A 24,409-nucleotide genomic window follows, 5' to 3' on the forward strand; every position below is an offset into this window, starting at 1 on the left:
AACTGCACATACACGGTCACTGCAGGAATGACTAAGCGCTCAATGGTCAAAGGCAACAGAGGGCTGGGAAGATCTAGAGGTGGTATCAGGAGACGTCGTGCCAGCTCTGCCTTTGTGGAACCCAACAAACAATGACAGGAAGACCTCGCAAGCCTCCCCAGTGCAGATGCACATCATGAGGGGACCTCCTCCATGTGTGGATGTGGAGCCATGCCACAAGATGTTTTGCTTGTTCTTTGGCCATATTGTAGCTTGGCCGCATTCCTGCCCCCTCAGGTCAGGAAATGCCATACAATATCGGTATACACGCATTTCGTCGACCTATTTTTGGTCGTGGTACTTTTCATCGCCGACCCTTTCATCGGCAACATTTTTATTTTACATTTTTTTTTTAGGGGGGGGGGTGTTTGTGCAGGTTGGGGTATGATTATTTAAGTAAGGGTGGGGTTTGGGGGGCAGAGCCCCCCCATAAATAAAAAAAAAAATGTTGGCGAAAGGGTCTGCGATGAAAAGTACAACGACCAAAAATAGGTCGGCGAAATCACGTAGAACCACAATATCGGGCATTGCCCAGGGCAGATGCTGCTTTTGTGAGTGTGAGCCCAAAGGAGCAGTCTGGAACTGTCTGGTCCAAGTCCACATCCCGCCAGTCTGCTGCTGGGTGGATGCGAAACCATTGATTAAACAACTACTGGCTGTTTGAATGTGGCAGATCCTTTCCATTGGTGGGCTTGGACTTGCTTCCAGCTCCGAATCTAGATAAGAGGATGACTCCTGCAGACATTTATCAGATCTACGTTGGAGCCAAGAATCCTATGACAAAGCCACCCGCTGACAACGACTCCTGCAGTGGACCCACATCCTCTCCAGTCACCAGCCCAGTGAAACCCCGCTCCTTTGCAAGCTCTCAGAAGACCTTCACCGGTGCTTCAGTCTTTGCATTAGTGGGGCCAACTAGTCTAAACACCTACTTGAGGTTGCATGCACCAAGAGCCTTCGGAAGTGTCCCTGGGCTGCCCAGCTCCCTTGTGGGCTACCTCGACTGGGAACGTCGCAGATCCTTGATCAACCAGGACCTTTGGTGGTCACAAACTTGTGCCATAGGTCCCCTTCTCCTGCAATGTTGGCTTCCTAGCCTCAAGAAAACCTGTCCTGGAGCGGTTTCCGTGACCACGACTGGAAGATTGCCTGTCTTAGACTGTAAAGGAGGACCATCGCTGGAACTCACCTTACTCCATCCCGTGATGTGTCTTGAAGAGGTCTGCACAGCGAAAGTCTGCATTGTTTATTATCTGGGGTTCCATCTTGAAGTTGGACCCAAATGGAAAAAGCATGCAAAAATGCAACCCCTGGGCACCCCTCACCCAAACAAAAGACAGAAGACTGTCTCCAGAGACCTCCATACGATCCATTGTGTGACCGTGCCTGGAATATCACCAGTCGCCACCTCCTAGTGGTGACCGTCGCTGGAACTCTTATTCTTTCATCCTGTGAAGTGGCTGGAGGGGGTCTGTATTGCAACAGTCTGCATTTGTTTTGGGCTTGCATCTTTAAGTTGAATCAGACCAGAAGATGCACTTGAACCTGCAACCATGGGGCACCACTCAACCGAGCAAAGGAAGGAAGATCATGTCCCCAGGGATTCCCAGATGACCTGTAGTATGACTTGGCAAAAATCTGAGTCAATGGGAAAGTAAACATAATTGTTCCTGTCCTCCCAACACACTGTCTGCCATAGCGGAACATTGGATGCAAAGCCCCTTGTCCTCCAACTCCTTCTGTACTTGCCTTTGGTCATCGAACCTGGGTCAAGTATCCTACACTGGGCTAGCTATGGGACTGGGATAGCGAGGAGTACTTTCCTGTCTTTGGACAGACATTTAACTTTGAAATAGTTTGGAGCGGTTTTAAATCACAACCACAAGCCCATTGCATCCTTTTGAGAACACCTTCCCTGTAGAGACCTGTATTGGAACCTGTGACCTTTGGGCACTAGTCCCCATACATCTTAGGGCTGGACTGCTTTAGTAAAAGGGAATTGGCATTGTATTGGTTCCATTTATTTTATCTGCATCTGAATACTTAACCGACTCACCTGGTTAATTATGGATTGATTCATTGTAAATGAACCTACTGGTGAATGTAAATATTTGTGATATATGGTTTTGTGTTATATTACCTGCTAGTTTCATTTCTTAGTGTGTTCTTAAAGGCGTAATAAATAACATACTGTCTAAGATGAATTATTGTGCGTTATTCTGTGTGAACTCATTGGGTCCTAGACAACTCATACGCTGCCAAGATTAAGCCTCAACTGCTCGCCCACAATACCTTGATTGGGTTTTGACTAAACTCTTAAAGGCTCCCTGCTGATCATCACTAGGGGGGTTAATCTTCCCCTTCCTGGGTTGATTTTATAAATCCACCCAACAGTCGCCACTGGTACAGGGCAACTCGTCCCGATCGACTGCACAAAAGCGCCAATGAGCCAGGCTTGATGCTGTTGAGCCCTCAAGCCAAGCAACACAGGTTCCTAGTGGTCCTGTCCCCCTAGGCCACCTTAAAAGGCCCTAGTGTAATAGAAGTCCCCACTCTTTGCCTTTTCATTTCAGGGCACTTTTGACATTTGCTGTTCAAATGAACTGCTTGCGCCCCGCACCAAACGTGCCCCTTTTCACCTCAAAGTCTGCATTCTCTGTGCCGCCTGTGCAGGGGTGAGTCTTTAGTGTCTTAATTAGTTTGTGCATTGTTGATTTTGTTATTCATATCTTCGTAAAAGCTTGGTTGGAAATACTTTTATGTGGCTAATACTGTTCTATTTTTTCATGGTGTGTCTGTACTAGCAATGACCCCTCCTAGAGAGTATAGCATGCCCAAGTTATCAAGACAAATACCAGTCAAGCATTTATGATTGGGATCATTGCTGTTTTAGTAGCAGTGGGGTCGAGTATGCACTTTGGCAACTATTCAGCCTTGTACTCCAGCAAAGCAGTGATCACTTGGTCAGACTGCAGTGAAAATCTGGTCAGAAGGAACATTTGACAGGGTATCCGGAAGAGGGGTGTACAATACAAGATCAGTAACATTCAACATGTTATGAGGTTACCAATATTGCTTCAGTTAACTTGAAATGGAGTAAAAAATAAACTGCAAAGTATGTGTAAGCCCTTCCACACATATATAAAGGTCATATTGCCTTCCTTAAAGTTAAGTATTTTGGGAGAAACCATCCGAGGACCCTTCTCAACCTGGGGAAGCAGGTTTGCTAAAACAGAAGTCAGAACTAGCCCTGTTCCAGGTATGTGAAGTGGGAGTTGGATCCCCAGACCACAAATTCCCCCCCCCCCCCCCCCTTAAATGTTAGCAATGATACCACTTGTCTCAATTCCTTCCCATAGAGTCGCTGGCCACTATTCTGTGTTTCAGATCCAAACCTCCTGAATCCCATCGGAAGTAGCCAAGAAAACCCAGATTGAAACCAAACCACCAGAAAACCCGAAAGGTAAAATTCATGCGTACCGTGTACTGGCACCACAACACCATCCAACACTGCAGAAAGGCACAAAAACAGCAATAAAAACATACAGAGACCCTGCACACAACACTGCAGGAAAAGCATCAGAGGCTGTTGCTGAAACAGTGCTAGGGGTAGGGCTTGTAAGTGTTCTGGTTGGGAGGGGGATAGGGGCGCGATGGTACTGGACGGTGCAGAGTCAGGTGAGTGCTTCAGGCAATGGGAAGGGGAGAAAAGCATCAAAGCACATGCCTCACAGTATAAAGCAGGCAGCAGGAGAGGCAGAGTGTGGGTTGTGCAGGTGAGGTCCTAGAAGTAGCTGAAATGGGTTCAGAGATCAGGCAGAGGATAGACCGAGTAGTGGAGTGTGGGAGAGTTAGTAGCAGAGATTAGCAAAGTTGAGTTATTTGAGAGAGAGTGGTACCTGTTGTGTGTAATGTAATGTAGGAAGTGGGGATGGGGGGTGTATAGCCGGTCTCAGATAGAGATAGTGTGGGAAATAGGAGTGGTGTAGTAGTTTGTGTCAGAGGGAGTGTGTGTTGGGAGACTGAGGCTAGAAGAGAGGGGTGGGAGAAGAAGGGTGAAAAAGACAAGTGGGGAGGGGTAAGAGTAGTGAAATGGTGAGCAGGGCACAATATCCCCGAGTTTGGTGGAGAGTAGAACAGTAGTAGAGGGAGTGATGTAAAATCAAAGAGTAGGGCAGGACTAAATGTGTGGCAGCCATCAGACGGAAGTGTAGAGAGTAGTAGCAGTAAGAGTGTTGGTAGTAGTGTGAGGAGAATAGTAGAATTAGTGAAGCAGAGGGAGAGCAGTAGAGGGAGAGTGGAAGGTAGTAACATCAGAGTGCAGAGGTAGGTGGTAGGAGAGAGATTCAGAGGAGGAGGTCAGGGGGAGGAGAGAATGTGGGTGGAGGTAGAAGGTGGAGAAGAGTTGGGGAGGAGTAAAGTAGTAGAGTTGGGGAGGAGTAAAGTAGTAAGGAGATTAAGGGATGCAAGATCGAATGGCACAAACACACACCACTTTTTTTTTTTTAATGAACCATCACTAGTACAGGGCCAATTAGGAAGTCCCAGAGAGTGAGCCCACTTCTTAGGGTACCATCACTAGTATAAGGTGAAGCATAGACAGAAGGCGTTCCCAGTAAGTAGCCTTAACCGGGGTTACGGACCGCTAGCTATTTATTTTTATTTATTTTAATTCTTGATAACACGCCAGCTCAGCCGGAGACCTCAGGGCTAGAGAGGGAATCACACGTGAGGTGAGAGGGACAGCCCCATCACCCCCTCCCAAACCCCTCTTCCAACCAGTGCCTCTAAACAATTGCCGGTTTAACAACATTGCTACAAAGAACTTCATCTATACCTTACATTTTATTTGAATTAATCTCTTGAAACTTACTTGAGACTGCGTGAATTATTCCAGCCATCTGTGACTGTGTATGGAATATTTGATTACAGTGGTTTATCCATCATCAAACCAATGGGTTATAAACACTGTAGTTCATCGGTTTGGATTTGAATGTGTTAATCAAAGCCAGCTTGATCATGCCAATTACTACCTTGTATTTTTAGCAATTTCCAACGGATACACTGGTGCTCTATAAAAGAGGATCATCTGGCCAAAGCCATTGTTTTAAGGAATGTTAAACGTTTTTGTACTCTAGGACAAAGATTAGGTTAACTGGGTTGACAGTTGGTTACAATGAAAAATCATCTGATGGTATGCAGCAAACTACCTTGAAGCATACAATCGTAGGCTTTTCTGTCTCGCCGTCCCAATGCATCCCAGAATCCCAAAGGCTCTGATCCTTCATCACATTCATGTATTGTGACTTTGATGCTGCTATGCAATCCTGCTTCCAAAGGACATCTGCAAGGAAAGTAAACAATGTGAGATGACCTTTCCTTGAAAACATGAGTTTAATAGCATTGTCACACAATTTTACTTTGGGTGCAATATCTTCATGTGAAATGCAGCCGTAGCGTCACCTCTGCAGTAATGTTCTCACATTTATGGGCTTTTGCTAAAAGTACTAATGTAGTCTTAATCCATACACACCTTTGTTATTCTATGTTGCAAAAGTACATCTTTCACTACTGACCTCATTAATGAAAGGTTACATTCTGCTTCAAGGGCATGTTGGGAAATATTTTCTTTTTGCTGATTTTCCTCAGAAATCAATGGAATCTCCCAACTTGTTGCTTTTGTTTTTAACCTAACCCGACCTTTGGATTCAAGTAAATACTTTCTGCTTTACTTAAGTGCCCCAGAAAACGAGTAGCTAAGCAAGTTATCAGTCCCCATGGCTATTGTTAAAATGGATTTTCAAAATCAACTCAACTCTGGTGGGAAGATTTTAGGAGGCCACCCTAGTTATGGTGAACAAGGAGACTCCGTTTAGCCAAAACCCAATTAAGTTAGTGTAGAGAGCAGTCCAGACCTGGTCTCGGGAGAGCGAGAATGTGTCTAGGGCCTCATTGGGTGCAGACAGAATAACTCACAATAATTTAGCTTAGACAGTCCATGTATAAAAAATGACTATTAGGCTTTCAAGAAAACACTAAGACATGGAAATAGCAAGTAGTATCAAATCTATGCATACACCAGTTGGTTCACTTATAATGCATCAATCAATCAATACTTAACCAGGTAAGTAATCGGATGCAGATAAAATGTATAGCACCAATACAATCGCAATCCCCTTTAATTTAAGAAGTCCAGCCCTAAGATGTACGGGGCCTAATGCCCAAAAGTCACAAGTTCCAGTACAGGTTTCTCCAGGGAAGTTATTTTCAAAAGGATGCAATGGGCTTGTGGTGGCGATTTAAAACAGTTCCAAACTATTTCAAAGTTAAATAAATGTTTTTTTCCCCAAAGACAAACAAGTACTCCACTATTCCAGTCCCAAGGATAGACCAGGGTAGGATACTGAACCCAGGTTTGCCGAACAAAACCAGGGAGATGGGGTACAAGAAGCTTTGCACCCAATGTTAGCTTATGGAGGATAAGAAATGGTTACTCACTGTATTGACTAACGTACTCCTAGTCCATAGTCCCCTTTCCTTCATACTTTATGGGCGCCCCTCGCTAGGGACGGGAGACGGAACCCCGTTCACCAGAAAAAAAATTTCTTCCCCTTTAAATTCAGAGGTGTGCGGGGCGCGGCCCTGGGAGCATGCTCTACCCTGACTCTGCCCCCAGTGCCACTCAGTCCCCTTTGACGCATCAACAATATTACCATTGCCTAATGACACCAGTTTTATTAGGGGGGTGGATGGTGGGACGTATGGGGGAAAGGGACTATGGACTAGGAGTACTTCAGTCAATATGGTGAGTAACGTATAATTACTCCTACGTCCCATCCCCTTTCCTCCATACTGTATGGGCAAATACAACAGAATGTAGCCCCAGGGTGGAGAAGAGACACTAAGAAAACAAGTTCCTTAATACTTTCTGCCCAAATGCCGCGTCGGACCTCGTCCTGGCATCCAATCATTAGTGCTTGCAGAAGACAGAAGGCGTAGCTCATGTAGCTGCCTTGCTGATGGCCTGCCACAGAACTTGCATCTGGAAAGCAACTGCTGTGTCCTTGGCTTCGATAGGGTGGGCATGCACATTTGCCGGGAGTGGTTTGTGCTGCCCCTCACCCCCCCCCCATATAAATGTGGTGTAAGGCCTTGGAAGCCCGATAGCCTGGCCTTGACTCACCAAAGGGGACAAAGGGAGCCTCTGATTTGCGGAATCTCTTGGTCCTGTCTAGGTAGAATTTTAGCACGTGCCTATCATCTAGACGGTGCAGAACCCTCTGAGCTTCGTCCTTGGGGTCCGCAAAAAAAGTAGGTCACACAACTTCCTCATTCGGGTGAAATGTGGAGACTATCTGAAGTAAGAATTCGGGGTGAGTTCCAAGCACCACCTTGTACTTGAAAAGTAGTGTAAGGCTCTGAAGCCACCAGTCCCTGGATTTCACTCACCCTGCGTGCAGACGCAAGTCTCACCAAGAGGGCTGTCTTAGTGGTGACTAGCCTGATGACCGCAGACGTCATTGGCTCAAATGGTTTATGCGTCGAGGCGCCCAAGACTATGTTGCTGCACCAGGTTTGGCTCCTTGATAGGCGGGTAGAGCCTGGTGAGGCCCGCTAGATGTCTTAACCACCGGGTTGGAGGATGAGAAGACCACCTCCTCCAAGTTTTGGTAGGCTCTGATGGCTGCCAGATAGGTGCGGCATGTGTCTACTTGCCCCCTGGAGTGTGAGGGGTGTGCCGAGAAGGATAGCACGTTGTCCAGCGTACAGGTCACAGGATCAACCTCCTTGGATTCCGCCCAGTGACAAAACCTATTCCACTTGCTTTTGTACTGGCTACTCGTAGCATCGCTCCTAGCTCCCTGTATGATGTCTAGATTAGCCTGTGACAGATGCAGATGCGTTAGTGTGACCTGCTCAGGAACCACGCTGAGATGGCTAACTTATGGTGGGCGAGGCAGATGCCTCTGCTCCCCTGCTGAGAAAATAGGTGAGCTGGACCCAGCGGAAGGTGGATCGGGGGCTGATCCTAAAGGCTGAGCAGCTCCGAGAACCATGGCCTTGACGGCCAGCAAGGAGCTATCCGAATGATACGGAGGTGCTCCCTTATCTTGCAGATTACCCTGTGTGCCAGGGGAGTGGGAGGAAAGGCATATGTGTTCATGTTGTTCCACTGTATCTGCATCGCCCTGAGAGCCCCACACCTGTCCCTGCCATGGCGCAAACTGGGGGCATCTCCTTTTGGACCAGGTGGCAAAGAGATCCACCTGAGGATGACCCTATTTTTCAAAGATCCCCTGAAGGACCTGTTTGTTCAAATGCCATTCGTAGTTTCTCCACACCAAGCCTGCTGAGCCTGTCCACCTCCAGGGTGGACTCCCCCTGGAGGTGGATCACTGCCAAGTGCATGATGTTTATCAGAGCCGACTCCCAAATGTTGACTGCTAGAGTGCAGAGGAGAGGAGACCTGGTGCCACCCTGCTTTTTGATGTAATACATGCTGGTGGAGCTGTCCGTCTGAATGATGATCACCTTGCCACTCATCAGGAGGAAGGCTTTGAGAGCAAGTCAGATGGTCATCAACTCGAGCCAGTTGATGTGGGCCTCCTGCTCCTGCCGGAACCAAACCCCATGGACAGTGTGGTTGTCCAAGGTAGCTCCCTAGCCCTCTAGGGATGAGTCTGTGGTAATGGTAACCCGCAGTGCCGGTTGCTGGAACGGCCTGCCTACCTGCAAGTTGTAGTCTATGCTCCACCAGACTAGCTCCTGGTGGAGATGAAGTGGGATGCTGACCAGTTCCGCCTGGGAACCCTTCTCCTGGCTCCAGGAGGCTGCGAAGTGCAGCTGCAAGCACCTCATTTTGAGCCTCGTGTATGGCACTGCCAGGAGACATGCCACCATGATGCCCAGGAGGTTTTGGTACCACCATGCCAAGGTCACTGCTCTGCTGAGAAAATGTCCCGTGGCCCTTTTGATGGCTATGATCTTGTCCTCCGAGGGAAAGACTCTCTCGGAGCTCGTATCCCAGATGAGGGCTAGGAACGATGATTCTGCGTAGGGGCCTGCTGTGACTTCTTGAGATCCATGGAAAATCCCAACTCGTGTAGAGTACTCATGAGGGCGGAGAAGGTGTGGTGAACTGCCTCTGGAGACCCTGCCCTGATGAGCCAGTCGTCTAGGTATGGATAGACGTGGTGACCTTGGGCTCTGAGAAGGGCTGCCACCATGTTCAGCAGTCTTGTAAAGACCATGGGGGCTGAAATGAGGCGAAACGGTAGAACCCTGTAGGACCACCGACTGAATCGCCTCCACCTCAGGCTGAGGAAGGCCCAAGTATTCGCTCATGGAAGGCCTTGGCCGACGACAGTTTGTCCAGCGGTCAGATGCAGCTGGAGGAGTGCTGCGCGCCCGTGGCTGTGATGTACGGACAGGGTCCGGTGGCTGCTGTTGTGGCTGTGGGACTGCCAAGACCGTGGGAGCTGGCAAGGGCAGCTGGGGCTGCACCATGGGTGGAGTCGCTGGACCCACGGGCAGAGTGGGCGGAGGCAGGACTGGAGGGAGCATGTCCCTGATTACATCCTTGAGGATGATGGGTATGCCATAGGCCGCGTGCCCGGTGAAGACCAGTCCCACCTGGAAACTCGTTCCCCTACCTGTTCCTCAAAGGGGGATGGTGTTGGGCGAGCCGCCATTTTATCTGGGCCGGCAGCCATCTTTTCGGACTGCATGCACGTGTCTGTGCCATGGTGCTTTCTGCGCTGGGCCCGGCCTGGAGGTTGCCGGTGGAGGTTGAGGCCTACCCTGCACCTCAGGACGGGGCCTGGTAGGCAGATTTCCCTTGGCTGTGTCGCCGGTAGTGCTGTGTACAGTCGCCTCCTCAGACATCTGTCCGTTACTAGGGCATAGCCCCTCGGGAATAGACCCGGTAACAGACCATTGAGGTACCCCAGTGACATCACCGGTAGGATCTAGTGACCCTCGGCCTGGTGGCTAGTTACTGTAGCAGCCTAGGTACCCACCCTCGTACAAGAACCTGAAAGGCCCCTCCTGCTCATTCGCTTCCTGGGGAAGGATTTGCCATTGCGGGGTGCGGATAAAAAAAGTGCCCCTACCTTGGGCCTGGACTTGTGCTTGACAAATTCTTTTAAGTCCTCCGGAGGCGAGCTTCCGAAGTGCTCCCTCCACCAAGCTAGCCTGCATTTCAGAGCATGCAGTGTCAGCATGTTGCACACAGTGCAGCCCTCCCAGCCATGGTCGGGGCCAAGGCAGCCGAGGCAGAAAGCGTGAGAGTCGGACATAGGGAAGAGCCCCTCACAGGCTGCAAAACCTGCTGAAGCCCGCCGACATCGACATGTGCCAGGGCAGAGGTATCTGATTAAAGACAAGAAAGACAAACACTTCTCTGGGTAAGAGCACATGGAATCACTAGGCCAGATGCCTTAACCGGGAGATTGGAAAAGAGGACTGAGGAGTAGAACCAGGGGGCGGAGTCAGGGCAGCACATGTTCCCAGGCCCGTGCCCCTGCGCACCTCTACATTTAAAGGGGAAGAAGATTTTTTCTGGTGAAAAAGGTTCCATCTCCCGTCCTTAGCGAGGGGCGTCCATACAGTATGGAGGGAAGGGGATGGGATGTAGGAGTAAAGCTATGCTTACTTATACACCTCCCAGCCACCCCCCCCCCCACCCCCGCCTCAGATTTTCCCAGGTCATACTGTTGGTCATCTGGGAATTGCTGGGGATACAATCTTTCGTCATTTGTTCGTGGCGCGCCCCAGGTTTGCAGGTTCAAGTGCATCGTCCGGTGAGGTTCAATGTCAATATGCAAGTCCAAAACGAAAAATGCACACTGTCACAATGTAGACCCCGTTCAGGACAATTCACAAGATGGAGGAAAACTAGTTCCAGCGACGGGCATCACTTGCAGGTGGCGACAGGCTATATTACATTGACAGTCGTAGAAGCAGCTCCAGAAAAACCTCCTTTGATGCAAGGAAGCTGAAATGTTGGGAGAATTAAACTTATGGGACATGCTGGTGGCCATCAAAGTACTGAGGAATGTAGATTGCTGCAGCGAGATAGCCAACAAGGGAGCTGGTAGGGCAGTCCAGGGACACTTCCAAAGGCTCAGGGGGCATGCAACCCTGAGCAAGGGTCAAGACTAGCTGGTCTCAGTAGTCTAATGGTCGAAGCACAGACAAGGGTCTTCTGAGATCAGACAGAACAGCATGGCTTTATTGGGCCAATCACTGGAGAGGATGCTGGTCAGCTGCAGAAGTAGTCTTCGGGCGTCAGCGGGCTGCTCTTCTTTGTTAGGATCTTGGCTCGTACATAGATCTGAAGAATGGCTGCAGGATTCATACTCTTATCCAAAGCTGGAAGCAGGTACGAACCCACCAAGAATCGGCACCATTCAAACAGCCAGTAGTTGTCCAATCAGAGACAGCGACCGGTTTTACATCTGCCCAGCAGCAGACTTTCTGGCACCAGTGGATGTGGACTGGGAACAGAAAGTCCCAGCCCCTTCCCCTTGGCTTGCACACACAGAGGCTCACTAGCACACAAACTCATCAGCTATCCTGGGCAAGTGCATGACTGTATATGGGAATTCCAGAAATAGGGGAGGAGGAAAGCCAACCCACTACATGGCTAATGAACAAGCAAGAAAACCTTGTGGCACATCATATCTGAGTGCTAGCCACCTTTAGTAGCCATTTCTGGTAAACCCAAAAGTGCACGAGTTAAAATACAAAACCTGTAAAAATAACACTGCTGCCACAAGCTTGTCTTCGTAACCAAAAATGACAAAACGTTATGGGGCTAGCAAGTAACATGAACAAAAAAAGCTGCTCATTTGATTGGTCCATAGATTGTCTTCAAATTGAAAGGGCTGCTTCTATGAAATATCTAGGATATATCCTATGCGATATTACAGCACTCTCCATCAGCTTAATCGCCAAGTCAAACCGCTAATTTCACAAATGAAAATTATATAGAAAATTTTGTACATTTTCCATGATGCCAGTGTTTGATTTTTATATCCTAAAAGTAGAAGCTGTTATCCTTTATGGATTAGATATGTGTTGCCAGTATTGAAACCATTCTGGACCAACTCCAAGGGCGAATCTAGAAGGACACGTTAACACACTGCTCAATGCCGTTCTACGCCATGAATTGGGGATTTCCTCGCTTTCAGCTAGATATAACTGGAGACTGTTGAATAATGTTACCAAAATATTATATCCCTCTGCAAATTCCTCGTATGAAGACCTTTCTACAATGCTTCAGGGTTGCTACATAGCTTGCATCTCGGCATATGGCGAGAAAATGAAAGCTTTGTTAAAATCTATTGATGCCTCCTCTGATGACCTTTGGATTGGACCAGCCTATGTCAAAAAGAAACTTTATGAAAGCGACTGGTGTAGCACTGCAGAAACCGTAAGTGCTTACACCAGCTATAAAGAATATGCTTTATTTATTACTAAAAGAATTCCTAGGCAGTCCTACCTAATACACTTTCCATGCGAGAAGGCTCGATATACATATTTAAGATTTAAATTAAATCAATTTTCCACCTATGAAATAATTAAACATTTTAACACTGTTAAGGGAGCTAAGGTTGTGTGTACTTGTTTTTGTGGCAGTACCACTCTAATAGAAACTTTGAAGCACTTGGTCATTGTTTTTTAAGTACTTATCTACAAGTGTGATTTTTGGTGAAACATGGTGTGGTAAGAATGAACTCTATAGAGAATGGCTTTGATTGTGATGCATGTGGGGAACTAATATTGCCTTAGTCCTGTCTCTTACACTACTAGTAAACATCATTAACCAGGAACTCTTAGCTAAAACTACAATGTACGAGTACTGCTAAATCTAGAAGCTTTGCTCACTATGGTGCCCCTCACTTGGGCATTCTGAGCAAGAACTGCTTGTCCGAAGGCCGCATCAGATCTAGAGCCGGCATCCAAACAGTAATGCTTACAGAAAGCAGAGGGAGAGGCCCAAGTGGCCGCCCTGCTTATGACTTGCCAAGGGACATGGCGGTGGAATGCGATGGCCGTTGCCTTGGCCCTGACTGCGTGGCTATGCATGTCGACCGGAAGTTCCTTGTGCTGGCCCTCGTACGCTTCTTTGATGGCCGAGACCATCCAGTGGGATATGGAAGCCTTAGAGGCCCGATAGCCTGGTCTTGAGCCTCTGAAAGTGACGGGGCGTCCGACTTGCAGAAGCCCTTGGTCCTGTCCAAGTAAAATTTTAGGGCACACCTGACATCCAGGCAGTGCAGCACTCTGTGCTTCATCCTTGGGATCGGGAAAAAACGTAGGAAGGGCTATTTCCTCATTCCAGTTGAACACAGACGGAACCTTGGGCAGAAAAGCCGGGTGCGTCAGCATGACTACCTTGTTCTTATGAAAAGTGGTATATGGTTCAGAGGCGACCAGCGCCTGGATCTCGCTGACTCTGCAAGCTGAGGTAAGACCGACTAGTAAGGCCGTCTTGACGGTGACCAGCCTGATGTCCACGGATGCTATTGGCTCGAATGGTTTGTGCGCTAGGGCGCCCAAGACTATGTTAAGGTCCCACACAGGGTGCGGCCTCTTGATGGGCGGTGTCATGATGCCTACCTCCAAGGAGCCAGACCAGGCCCAGCTACCCCAGAGGCAGACATGTCCCCGAGGGAAGTCTCAGCAGCCCCAAGTAGGGGCCCTTTGGATTCAGTCCTGGCGCCTTTGGCGCCAGGTTCATATCGGCCAGGCTCATAAAAGATGACTTTGTGTTTAAAGGTGCTTGGTGTAAACTTACCTGATGCAGACCATGCTGCAACATCCGGGCCATCTAGAGGCCTGAATGGGACTACTTTCTCTTTGGGGACTACTTAACCACACGGGTGTGGCCAGAGGAAGAATACATACCTGAGAGGAAGGATACATACCTGGAACTACTTTGAAGGCTATTTAAGCCACGCCCAAGCAGCAACTCACGCTTCGCGTTGTTCTGCATCTAGCAGCTGGACGCTCACCGTGTCTGCTCTTGCATCCTGACTTCTGCCACGCCCGCCAGCATCCTGGAACACCTGCAAAGGGAGAAGAGAAGAGAATAGGAGAAAGAAGAGTCCTTACCTGCTAAATCCGCATTCGAGACATTTTGCCTACGATCCTGAAAAGGAAGACATTTATTTTAAAAGCACATTGCATCGATCGCTGCAGCGCCGCATTCCACTCACCTTTACTAGGCGCCTCCATGTTCACCAGCGACCATCTGGATCCGCAACCACATTTCAGCGCCTAGGGAGAAAAAGACAAGAACAAAGGTGAGCTAGGGAAGAGAATAAGAAAACCTTAATTTGCCATCATAAGACTGGGTCATTCCCACTTCATTTCGGGTTGGTGCCGCATCCTGGCATTTCCAGACCCCGGCCCCTAAGGGGAAAAAGAGACATCAGCGTTAGTGAGCAAATGCTAAGACATTACCTGAACGCTCATTAAAGACTTACCGGATATCTACTGGAACTGCACCTTTCACTTCGGGTCGGTGCCATATCTCCGGCATTTCCGAACACCGGCCCCTATGGGGAAAAAAGACACAAGCATTAGTGCATTAATGCAAGGACACTAAAGGAACCTCTCATCAAACAACTCACCTGAGTTTCCTTCGTCGGTTCCATTGCTCATCTCGGAATCTTTGTTCTGCACCTGAAATAGAGAACGGACAATTATTATTTCGGGCTCATACTTATAAACAGAATTCTCACAGTACTTTACCGGGAAGGTCAAGCAAACTTGAACTCTCTACAATCCATGATCCAGTGAAGTAACTGGATTACAACGCGCCCCTGCATCAGAAGCAGGATGGAGAGCTCGTCCTTTCAGACCCTAAGGTGAGACTTCACGGGGAATCGCAGAAGGGTGTCGTGGAGGGTGAGAAGGGAGTGGGAGGCTTTCACATTATCCCGCAGATTGTTAATACTCCCTTTTCACACACAGAAGGATATTTCTGCGAGTCAGACAAGCCAGATTTGAAGGTCCGGTCCTGTCCATCTTCCGAGTCCTGCGCTTCACCATAGAAGAGGCAACAGCACTCCAAACCAGGCCTACGCCTCCGTGGGAGTCAGGTGAGCCTAACAGGCGGGTAGAGCCTAGCGAGACCAGTCAGATTTTTCTAGACTATAGGGTTGGAGGAGGAGAAAATGCCCTCCTCCGAGTTCCTGCAAGCCTCAATGGCTGCAAGGTATGTGCGGCAGGTGTCCACCTGCACGCCTGAATGCGCGAGGTGCGCCGAAAAGGAGAACACATCGTCCAAAGTGCACGCCAAAGGGTTGATACCCTTGGGGTCTGCCCAGTGGCAGAATCTGGTCCATTTGCTTTTGTACTGGGTCCCCGGTGGCTTTGCTCCTGGCGCCCTGTATGATCTCCTGATCGGCCCGTGACAGGCTAAGGTGCCGAAGCGTTACCTGTTCAGGTACCACGCTGTGAGGGCTAGTTTCCCTGGCCAGGGTGGATGAATCTGCCCCCCCTTCTATGCCAGATGATGTGCTGGGCCTGTCAGAAGGTGAATCGGGGGCACCTCTGAGAGGCTGAGTAGCTCCGAAAACCATGGCCTGGCCGGCAACCATGGAGCCATCAGAATGATGAGGAGTCGGTGAGAGTCCTTGATTTTGCAAATTACCCTGTGGATCAGGGGAGTGGGCAGAAAGGCGTAGGCTTTCATGCCGATCCACTGGAGGTGAAATGCGTTGCCCAGAGAGCCGGGGTCCTGACCTTGCCAGGATGCAAACTGGGACACTTCTTGTTGTGCCAGGTGGCAAAGAGATCCACGTGGGGGTGAACCCACCTGTTGAAGATCTCCTGAATAACGAGGTTGTTTAGCTGCCACTCGTAATTGTCCGCTCCCAGCCTGAGTCTGTCCGCTTCCAGGTTGGATTCCCCCGGGAGATGGACTGCCGTGAGGTAAATGTCGTTTTCCAGGGCCCACTCCCACATGCTGATCGCCAGTCTGCACAGAGGAGGGGATCTGGTGCCTCCCTGTTTGTTGACATAGTACATGCTGGTCGAGTTGTCTGTCTGGATGAGGACAACCTTGCCCCTGAAGTGGTAGGAATGCTCTGAGCGCGAGCCAGATGGCGTTCAGCTCCAACCAATTGATGTGGTATTCCTGCCGTGGATCGAGAGATCGTCAAGTGTGGCTCCCCAGCCCCCGAGCGAGGAGTCTGTGGTGATGGTGGCCTGCGGAGAGGGCGGCCGAAAGGGCTTGCCTTTCCTTAGGTTGAAGTCCCTGGACCACCATGGTAGGTCCGGGTGGAGAGATGGAGGAACGTTGATCATCTCGGACTGCGAGACCCGCTCCGGATTCCATCAGGCAGTGAAGTGCAGCTGAATCCTCCTCAACCTTAGTCTCGTGTGCGGCACGGCTAATAGGACTGCTGCAAGTAGACCCTGGAGATGTTGGTACCACCATGCCGTGATCACTTCACTGCTGAGGAAGTGGGCAGTGGCCCTCTTGATGGCCGGGATTTTGTCCTCCGACGGGGAGCCCTTCTCGCAGCATGTGTCCCAGATGAGGCCCAGGAATGTCAGAGTCTGCGTAGGCTGCAGCTGTGACTTCTTGAGATTGAGCGAGAAGCCCAGATCATGCAGTGTGTTCATAAGGGCATGGGAAGAGTGGTGAACCGCTTCCGGAGATGTAGCCCTGACGAGCCAGTCATTGAGGTATGGGTAGATGTGGAAGCCCTGCGCTCTGTGGAGGGCCGCACGACATTCATGAGTCCGGTAAAGACCCTGGGGGCAGAGTGAAGGCCAAAAGGAAGGACCTTGTATTGAAAATGGTAGCCCATGATCCTGAACCGTAGGAAAGAACTATGGGGCTGCCAAATCGGGACGTGTATGTACGCGGCCTTCAGGTCCAGGGAGCACATCCAGGCTCCCTTGTCCAATGTCTCCACTATAAAAGCTGGCGTAACCATCTTGAATTTTTGCAGGGGTAGGGAGAGGTTGAGGGTGGAAAGGTCCAGCACAACTCTCAGGCCCGCCTGGTGGTTCTTCTGAATGGCAAAAATCCTGGAGTAAAAGCCAAAGCCTCACTGGGAGGCTGAAACTTCCTCCACTGTCTGGCTCTATACGAGCGACTGGATCTCCACCAAAAAAGTTGCTGTCCCAACCTGTGGGAGTGGAGGAGAGGAGAGGAGGAAGGAGAGGCTGGGATAGGAAGGGGGTACCCAGTGGATACTAAGCAGAGGATCCAGTGGTCCGCAAAATTCTGATGCCAGAAATGTACATGGAGAGCAAGCCTGCCCCCACCGGAGACACGTGGACCCGAAGGGGCGTGTCATGCTTTCTTTCCCTCAGAGGCTGACGCTGAGGAGGACTGGAAAAAGCCCTTATCCCCCACCGCCTTTTTGTTGTTTGTGCCGGCTCTGAGACAGCGAGTAGTCCACCTGCCTAGATCTGCATTCCTGAAAGCCGCAGAACCCTCCATATGTATGACCCCTTTCTGAGCGCTGCTGAGATTGGGTGTACGATTTGGGCGTGGTCTTTGTAAGAATGGATAAAACTTTGCATTTGTGAGCCGTTTTTCTTTTTGTCCAGCTCCTCGTTCATAGAGAAGTGGAAGAGGTACCCTGCCCCCGCCCCCTCGAACGGTAGATCTAGAATGTGCTACTTGACATCCGGGTTGAACTTCGTTGCCCGGAGCCAGGCTGTCCTTCTCATGTTCGTGGCAATACAGATGGCACGGCCTGAGGTATCGATATGAGCCACTGGATTCCATGAGGTCATGCGCCACCAGCTTGGCTTCAGCTAGCCCCGCCTTAAAGCATGACTGGCTCTGGGTGGGGATTTCCAGGAGGAAGTCTGCAATTTCCCACCATAACCTTTGGTTGGTGGCTGTCAGCATGGTATCAGCGTTGGCTTGACGTAGATGTAAGGAGGCATTGGAATAGAGTTTCTTGCCATATGCCTCCAAGATCTTCTCCTTGCCGAGGGCGACTGGGGCTTGGAGTACAGTGATGCCGCAGCGATCACCAACGAGTGTGGTTGAATGTGGTTGAGGATGGGCCGACAGCAAGAGTGTATCCCCTTCGACATGCCTGTACTTGGTGTCCAGGCATCGATTGACTGGCTGGGCCAATTGGGGTTTGAGCCAGCCCTTCTTGGCCAAGGAGACTACATCGGTCTGCATAGGAATTCCCGATTTGGCAGAGGAGCGACGCGTGAGGACTTCAGCCAGAACCCCCTCTGCCGGCTGCTCGACCTCTGATTGGGGGAGGCCCAGGTACTCTGCCAGCCCAGCAAGACGTTCTTGGAAGGCCCTGGCTGAGTATGGCGTGTCCGGATCCTCCTCCTCATCCATATCCTGCGGATCTGGAGGATCCTGTGGAGGAGGAGGAGTAGATGGCGCCAGAGGCTGGGTTAATGGGACCGCAGCAAGAGGCTGAGGAAGCGGCAGAGGTTGCAGAGTTGGCTGTGGAGCCGGAGGAGGCTGTGGTGCCGCTAGCATGGCGGGAATGACTTCCCTGATGGCGTCCTTGATGATGACCCCAATCTGAGGTGACTTCATGAGGCCGAGGAACTTCTCGAAGAGCACCTGCTCACAGGTGGCAGGTGCCGACGGGGTAGCGGGGAGCTGCTGGAGTCACTGTCTACCCTGTCCATATGGACGCAAAGAAAAGCTGCCCTGTGCAAATGAGGGGTAGACTGTAGGCCACGTACCTGGTTGGGGCCAGTCCCATCTTGACACTCGTTCATCACCGAATTCCTGGAAAGGCGTCGGATGGGTGCCCCTTTCTGGTGCAGTGGCCATTTTGTCGAGCTGCCTGCCATATGCCTGCAACTTCTTGCTCGGCCCGGCCTCCTCCAAGACTTGTGTGTGGATGACGAGACCTGCCCTGCTCCTTCAGCCTAGGCCCGGTAGGTGTGACACCTTCGTCCCGGGGGTCTGTGGAGCTGCATTTAGGCGCCCCATTGGACGTATTGCTGGTATTAGGGCGTAGCCCCTCGGCCATGGTGACGGTAAAAGGGCGGAGCGCCTCAGGTGTAGACCTGGTAAAAGAACCTTCCAGTCCCTCATCACTGCGCCCGGGAGGATGCAAGGATCCCTCGACCCGAGGGCCGGTAGCTGTAGCAGCCTCGGTGCACGTGCTGGTCGAAGGACCTGGCCGGTCCCCGAGTCCCTGCAAAGGAGTCTCCCACTTGCGGGGTGCGATGGAAAATATCGGCCCTACCTTGGGCCTGCTTCGATGCTTCATGAAGTTCTTGAGATCCTCTGGAGGTGAACTCTGGAAGAGCTCCCTCTACCTGACTAGTCTGTTCTTCAGAGCCTTCGAGGACAGCGAGTCACATGCTGAACATGATTGCCAACCATGGTCTGGGCCAAGGCAACGTAGACAGAAGGCGTGGGGGTCTGAAGTTGGGAAGAGCCTGTTGCAGGATGGACACCTGCTGAACTCTGTAGAATTCAACATGCGCCGGGGAGGAGCGTGACGCCCGAGGACCGAGTACCTGAATGATAGATAAGACAAAAGACAAGAGCAGAAGTATCCAGGCGTGGAATTAAATGGCCGAAGCCAGACCCAGGAGCGCTGGTGATTTCGGCTCGTTCCCCTCGACGCAGAAAAGGGGACTGAGGTGTGGTGCCGGAGGGCAGAGTCAGAGCAGCGCATGCTCCCTGGGCCGCACCCCCTCATGAAAAAGGTTCCATTTCCCGTCCCTTTGAAGGGACGGCCATACAGTATGGAGGAAAGGGGACGGGGCGTAAGAGTAAGATGCAGACATCTGCAGAGCAGACCACCTCAGAATACCTCAGGGAGCAATAAATAAGAGTTGCAATGGGAGTCACCACAAATCAGGCAGTGCCAAGCGATCTTCAATGGGCAGGCAAAGGAGCAAGCACAGCCCACTCTGTTGATGCAAGAAGTACGCAAATGTAGGAGCAGGTGTCCTGTTACACAAGTTGAGGATCCTCTAATTTCCAAGGATGCACTGCTGCAGCACAGGAGAGAGCTGGTCAGTCCACCAATGGGCTCAGGGATATTTCTGAAGCCTCAGAAGGCGCCTATCCTACAGCAAGGTCAAGATTTGTTGTTCCCACTAGTCCAGGGGTCAAAGTACCAACAAGGAACTTCATGAGATCGGGCAGAAGAGCAAGGTTTCACTAGGACTTCACTGGAGTTGGTGCTATTCAGCTGCAGGGGTCGTCAACTGGCTGCTCTTCTTCAGAGAGAATTTGGCTTCAATGATGATCTTCCTTTTATCCAAGACTTGGCTGGGAGCACACTCAAACCCACCAATGGTAAGGATCTGCACCAGTTAAACTGGCAGTTCTATGCAGTCATGGATAGCCACTGCCCACCTGTCCAGCAACAGTCAGTCACCAGGATGTGTACTGGGAACCAGGTAGTCCTATTTATTAATTTATTTTTTCATTTGTACAGCACACACAGACCCAGAGGCATCTAGGCGCGGAAGAGGATGCAAATATCCTTAGTCAGGATACTAGTCATAGTAGATATACCGGATGCATATAAATGAACGTGTGTTACTGGAATCGCATCAACTGGTAGCAAACATCAATAACTAATCCTGGGGTCACATATCAGCGTGCATAAGGAATGGAAGCGGGTTCGATAAGCAGCTAGGTTTTTAAAGCTTTATGGAAGGCCCAATAGGATTCCTCCGCTCTTCGCCATATGGAAGAGTGCACCACTGCTTGGTAGCGATGACTGGGAAGCTGGCGCCTCTTGCTTTGGATCGTTTGAACATGGGTTGGGCTAGTCTATGGGGTTCTGGTGGGCCTGGATGAATTGGTCTCAGCAATTCTTTCAGCCAGGTAAGGCGGGGCAGTTTTAGAGATACACCTGTGTATAAAAGTGAGCTTTTTGGGCAGCCGAGATAGGTTCCAACCTGGGAATATTCAAGGCAGCTCATACGGCATTGTTTTGGATAGTCTGGAGTTGTTTTAAGTTGTGTGCGGAAGTGCCGGCAAAGTGAAAATTACTATAGTTCAGCCTCGCCCCAACCACTGTTCGGGCGATGGTAAGGCAACTTTCTGTTAAGAGGAAGGATCTGTCTACGTTTAGCAATTTTGTTGAGTAGGACGCCAAGGAGGCTATGGCATTTACTTGGCGGTTTAAAGACAGAGTTGCGTCCAGATAAACCCCTAGAGTCTTGACTGTTGGTGAGACTGAGATCAAGGAGCCAACTAGATTGAAGGTTGCAAAGTCACTGTCATGTTTTTGTTTGTCCTATCCCCCACATCCTGGCTCTCACACAAACCATCCCTTAGCCCTGCGAAAGCAGCAGCAGCTTCTCCGGGAAAGGGTATTCCATTATATGACCAGAGAAGGAAGTAAGAAGACCAAAGAACAATATGGCTAAAGGACAAGAGAAAAACTTGTGGTGTGGCCAAGTAAGGGCGATTACCACCTTCAGTAGCCATTTCGGTAAAAATAGAAGTGCACAAGTAAAACGTTGCAAAAACGGTAGAACAATTACTGCTGCCCCCAGCTCGTCCTAGGCACATTGTAAAAGTAACCAAAAAACCATTACAGAAAAAGTTATAAGAATGCAAAGGTAGCCTAACTGCACTTCACTTTAGGTGATGTATGCAATTGTAAAAATACAAGAAATTCACAAAGAAAAACCTAGTCTCAGTACTGATAGCCTTTTGGACAGATAAGTTTCCCCATAAGAATGAGGGCGAGGGGAAAGGGACAGGAGCGGAGCCTAAAACAATCAAAAAGAAAAGGGTCTCCCCATGGAGTCTATGGGATGAGAACAGAACAGCAAAAAGAAAATCGCTTTCAACAGTGGGGATACTTTCTCTGTTTTTGTTTCTTGCGTGATGTGTCCAGGAAGGGCTGGTGCCAGCGAATATTTTTCTACCATACCCTTTGACATTCTTGTGTGCACTTTTTCATTTTACAACAAAATGCCTTTTAGAGTACCATGTTTCAAAATGGCTGTGCCACGAGATTTTGCCATGTCCTTTGGCCATCTTGTCTTTTGACCTTCCGGGCACTCAGGGCCACATTTGCCATATATGGTAAGTACTTGCCTGGTCAAAAGCCTCAGCTTTCCCTAGAAAAGCGGCTTTATGCGTTGTGGCTGGATGTGGGGGCTGGGATTGCCCGGTCCCAGTACTCAACCTGGCCAATGTGTCAGTTGCTGGTCAGATGTAGGTGCTACGATGGATTTCTAAATTCAGCCCTGGTTGGCAGATTTTAGGAAGCCATCCTAGTTATTGTGAACAGGGAGACTCAGTTTAGCCAAAAACCAACCAAGGTAGCAATGGAGAGCAGTCGAGGATTAGTTTCAGGAGAGTGTCACGGTGGTCAAGGGCCAAATGCGTCCTCGCAGAAGAACACATAATGCAGCTTAGATGGTCAGTTATACAATACAGTTATTTATAAGCCTAAGAAATGAAACTAGCAGGTTGTAATATCACACAACACCATATAAAACAAACATGTACATCCATCAGTAGGTTCATATCATAGGTAGGTTCACTTCCAATACCTGGTAACTCTCTCCCACTGCGTTGCCATTTTTTGCTCAGATTTCCAGCGCTACGAAGATGACAACTCATTTTCCGGCTGCCCTCGGCCACCTCCTCTCCCTCCCTCATCTCTGACTGCCTAACTGCCATTCAAGATTGGTGTGCCGCCAATGATCTTTGACCGAATGCCAGCAAGACTGAGATCCTCCTCATCGGCACACCATCTCCATCCTTTTCCCTCACTCTCTGGCTGACCTCCCTTGGCCCTCTTCCCACCCCTACCTGCGAGGTTAAGCACATCAGGGTCATCTTTGACTCCACACTTTCCTTCTCCGCCCATATCTCCGAGGTCTCTAAAAAGTCAAACTTCCTACTGCACCTCATCAGAGGTACTCTGCCTTTCCTCTCCTTCCCTCAGAAGATCACTGTTTCCCAAGCTCTGGTTCTCTCTAGTTTGGACTATTCTAACAGCCTCTTTCTAAATCTACCTGCCGACCTCTGCAACCTATCCAGAACAGGACAGCAAGACTTGTCCTTGGCCTCAAGCCCTGGGATCGTATCACTCCAACTCTGAAATCTCTCCATTGGCTCCCAGTGGATGCAAGGATTACATTCAAAACCCTCTGCATTGTCCACAAGGCTTTCTGGGGTCTGGGTCCAAAATACCTTCAGCTATCCCTCCGCAAATACCTCCCCTCCCGAGATCTTTGCTCCTCTAACTCCCTGTGGGTCAATCGTTTTTCAAAGAAACAAGCTGGGGGTAGATCTCCATCTTCGGCTGGGGCCTCCCTCTGGAACAGCCTCCCTGCCACTCTAAAACTTGGAGAACCATCTCCGGTTCCGGAAGCACCTCAAGACCTTCCTCTATGCTTCAACTTTCGCTCCCCCTCTCCCCTGCTGATCTGCTCTCTTGGCACTGTGCACCTGGCCACCCTCTGTCCCCAGGTACCTGCTCACCCTGCCCCTCTCCTGCACTGCCTCGTGGCCACCCCTTGCACTGGCGAGTGCATCTGTACCCATAGAGCCCCCCCAGCCCCATTTTCTTCTTTTTCTGCACTTAGACTTACTCAGTCTGCTGCCTTAAGCACAGCACTTGCCAATTGCTGGCTGCACTACCACTGTTTATTGCCTCCATTTTCTTTTTATTTTATTTATTATTATGTATATGCTCTCCTCTGCTCCGCACTTTCCACCTTCCATGCACTTTTCCACCTTTTCCCTTTCCAATGCACTTGCACGTTCTCAATGTCACTGGGCCTAGTAAGATCGTTTTTGTGTTGTGTTGTTCTCCCCTGTCCCCCTCCCTTGCCTAGTCGTGCTATGAAACACCTGTGTACGAGCACGATACAAATAAAATATCATACACCTCTAAATAACTAACCAGTACTCAGATGTAGGTTAAACGATCAGAACCAGTCACAATAACAATTCCCTCACTTAAGAAATCCAGCTGTAAAACGTACGGGGCCTAGTGCCCAAAAGTGACAGTTTCCAATACAAAGTTTCTCTGAGTAAGATATTCTGGAAACAGATGCAATGGACTTGCAGTGGTGATTCCAAACAGTTGCAAAGTATTCAAAGGCTCAGCAACAAATTGTCAGAAGACCGTTAAGTTCTCCTCTCTCCCCAAACCCAAGGCTAACCCAGGGCAGGATACTTGACCCAGGTTCGAGGACCAAAGGTTAAGTAAGAGGGAGATGAGAAACAAAGCGCTTAGCATCAAATGTTACCCTACGGAGGACAGGGATGGACAGAGGTACCCTTTAATTACCCACCCTGACTCCGATTTTCCCAGCGGTCACAATGGATTGTCTGGGGGTCACTGGGAGCACATTCTTCCATCCTTTGTTTGCGTGAGAGGTGGCCAGGGGTTGCAGGTTC

General features: G+C 49.8%; 1 protein-coding gene across 5 annotated transcripts in view; it reads right to left on the reverse strand.

The window, feature by feature from the left end:
- SVIL (supervillin) overlaps positions 1 to 24,409 on the reverse strand; it is a 950,451-nt gene that overhangs the window by 53,136 nt on the left and 872,906 nt on the right. For all 5 annotated transcript variants that reach the window (XM_069648084.1, XM_069648081.1, XM_069648082.1 and 2 more), the window contains one exon: positions 5,250 to 5,383. In XM_069648084.1, the coding sequence (XP_069504185.1) occupies positions 5,250 to 5,383 (134 nt within the window). The remainder of the gene's footprint in view (positions 1 to 5,249; positions 5,384 to 24,409) is intronic.

The sequence above is a fragment of the Ambystoma mexicanum genome, chromosome 2q (assembly GCF_040938575.1).
Source record: "Ambystoma mexicanum isolate Mex_15411 chromosome 2q, UKY_AmexF1_1, whole genome shotgun sequence".
In the NCBI taxonomy this organism is placed as follows: Eukaryota; Metazoa; Chordata; class Amphibia; order Caudata; family Ambystomatidae; genus Ambystoma; species Ambystoma mexicanum.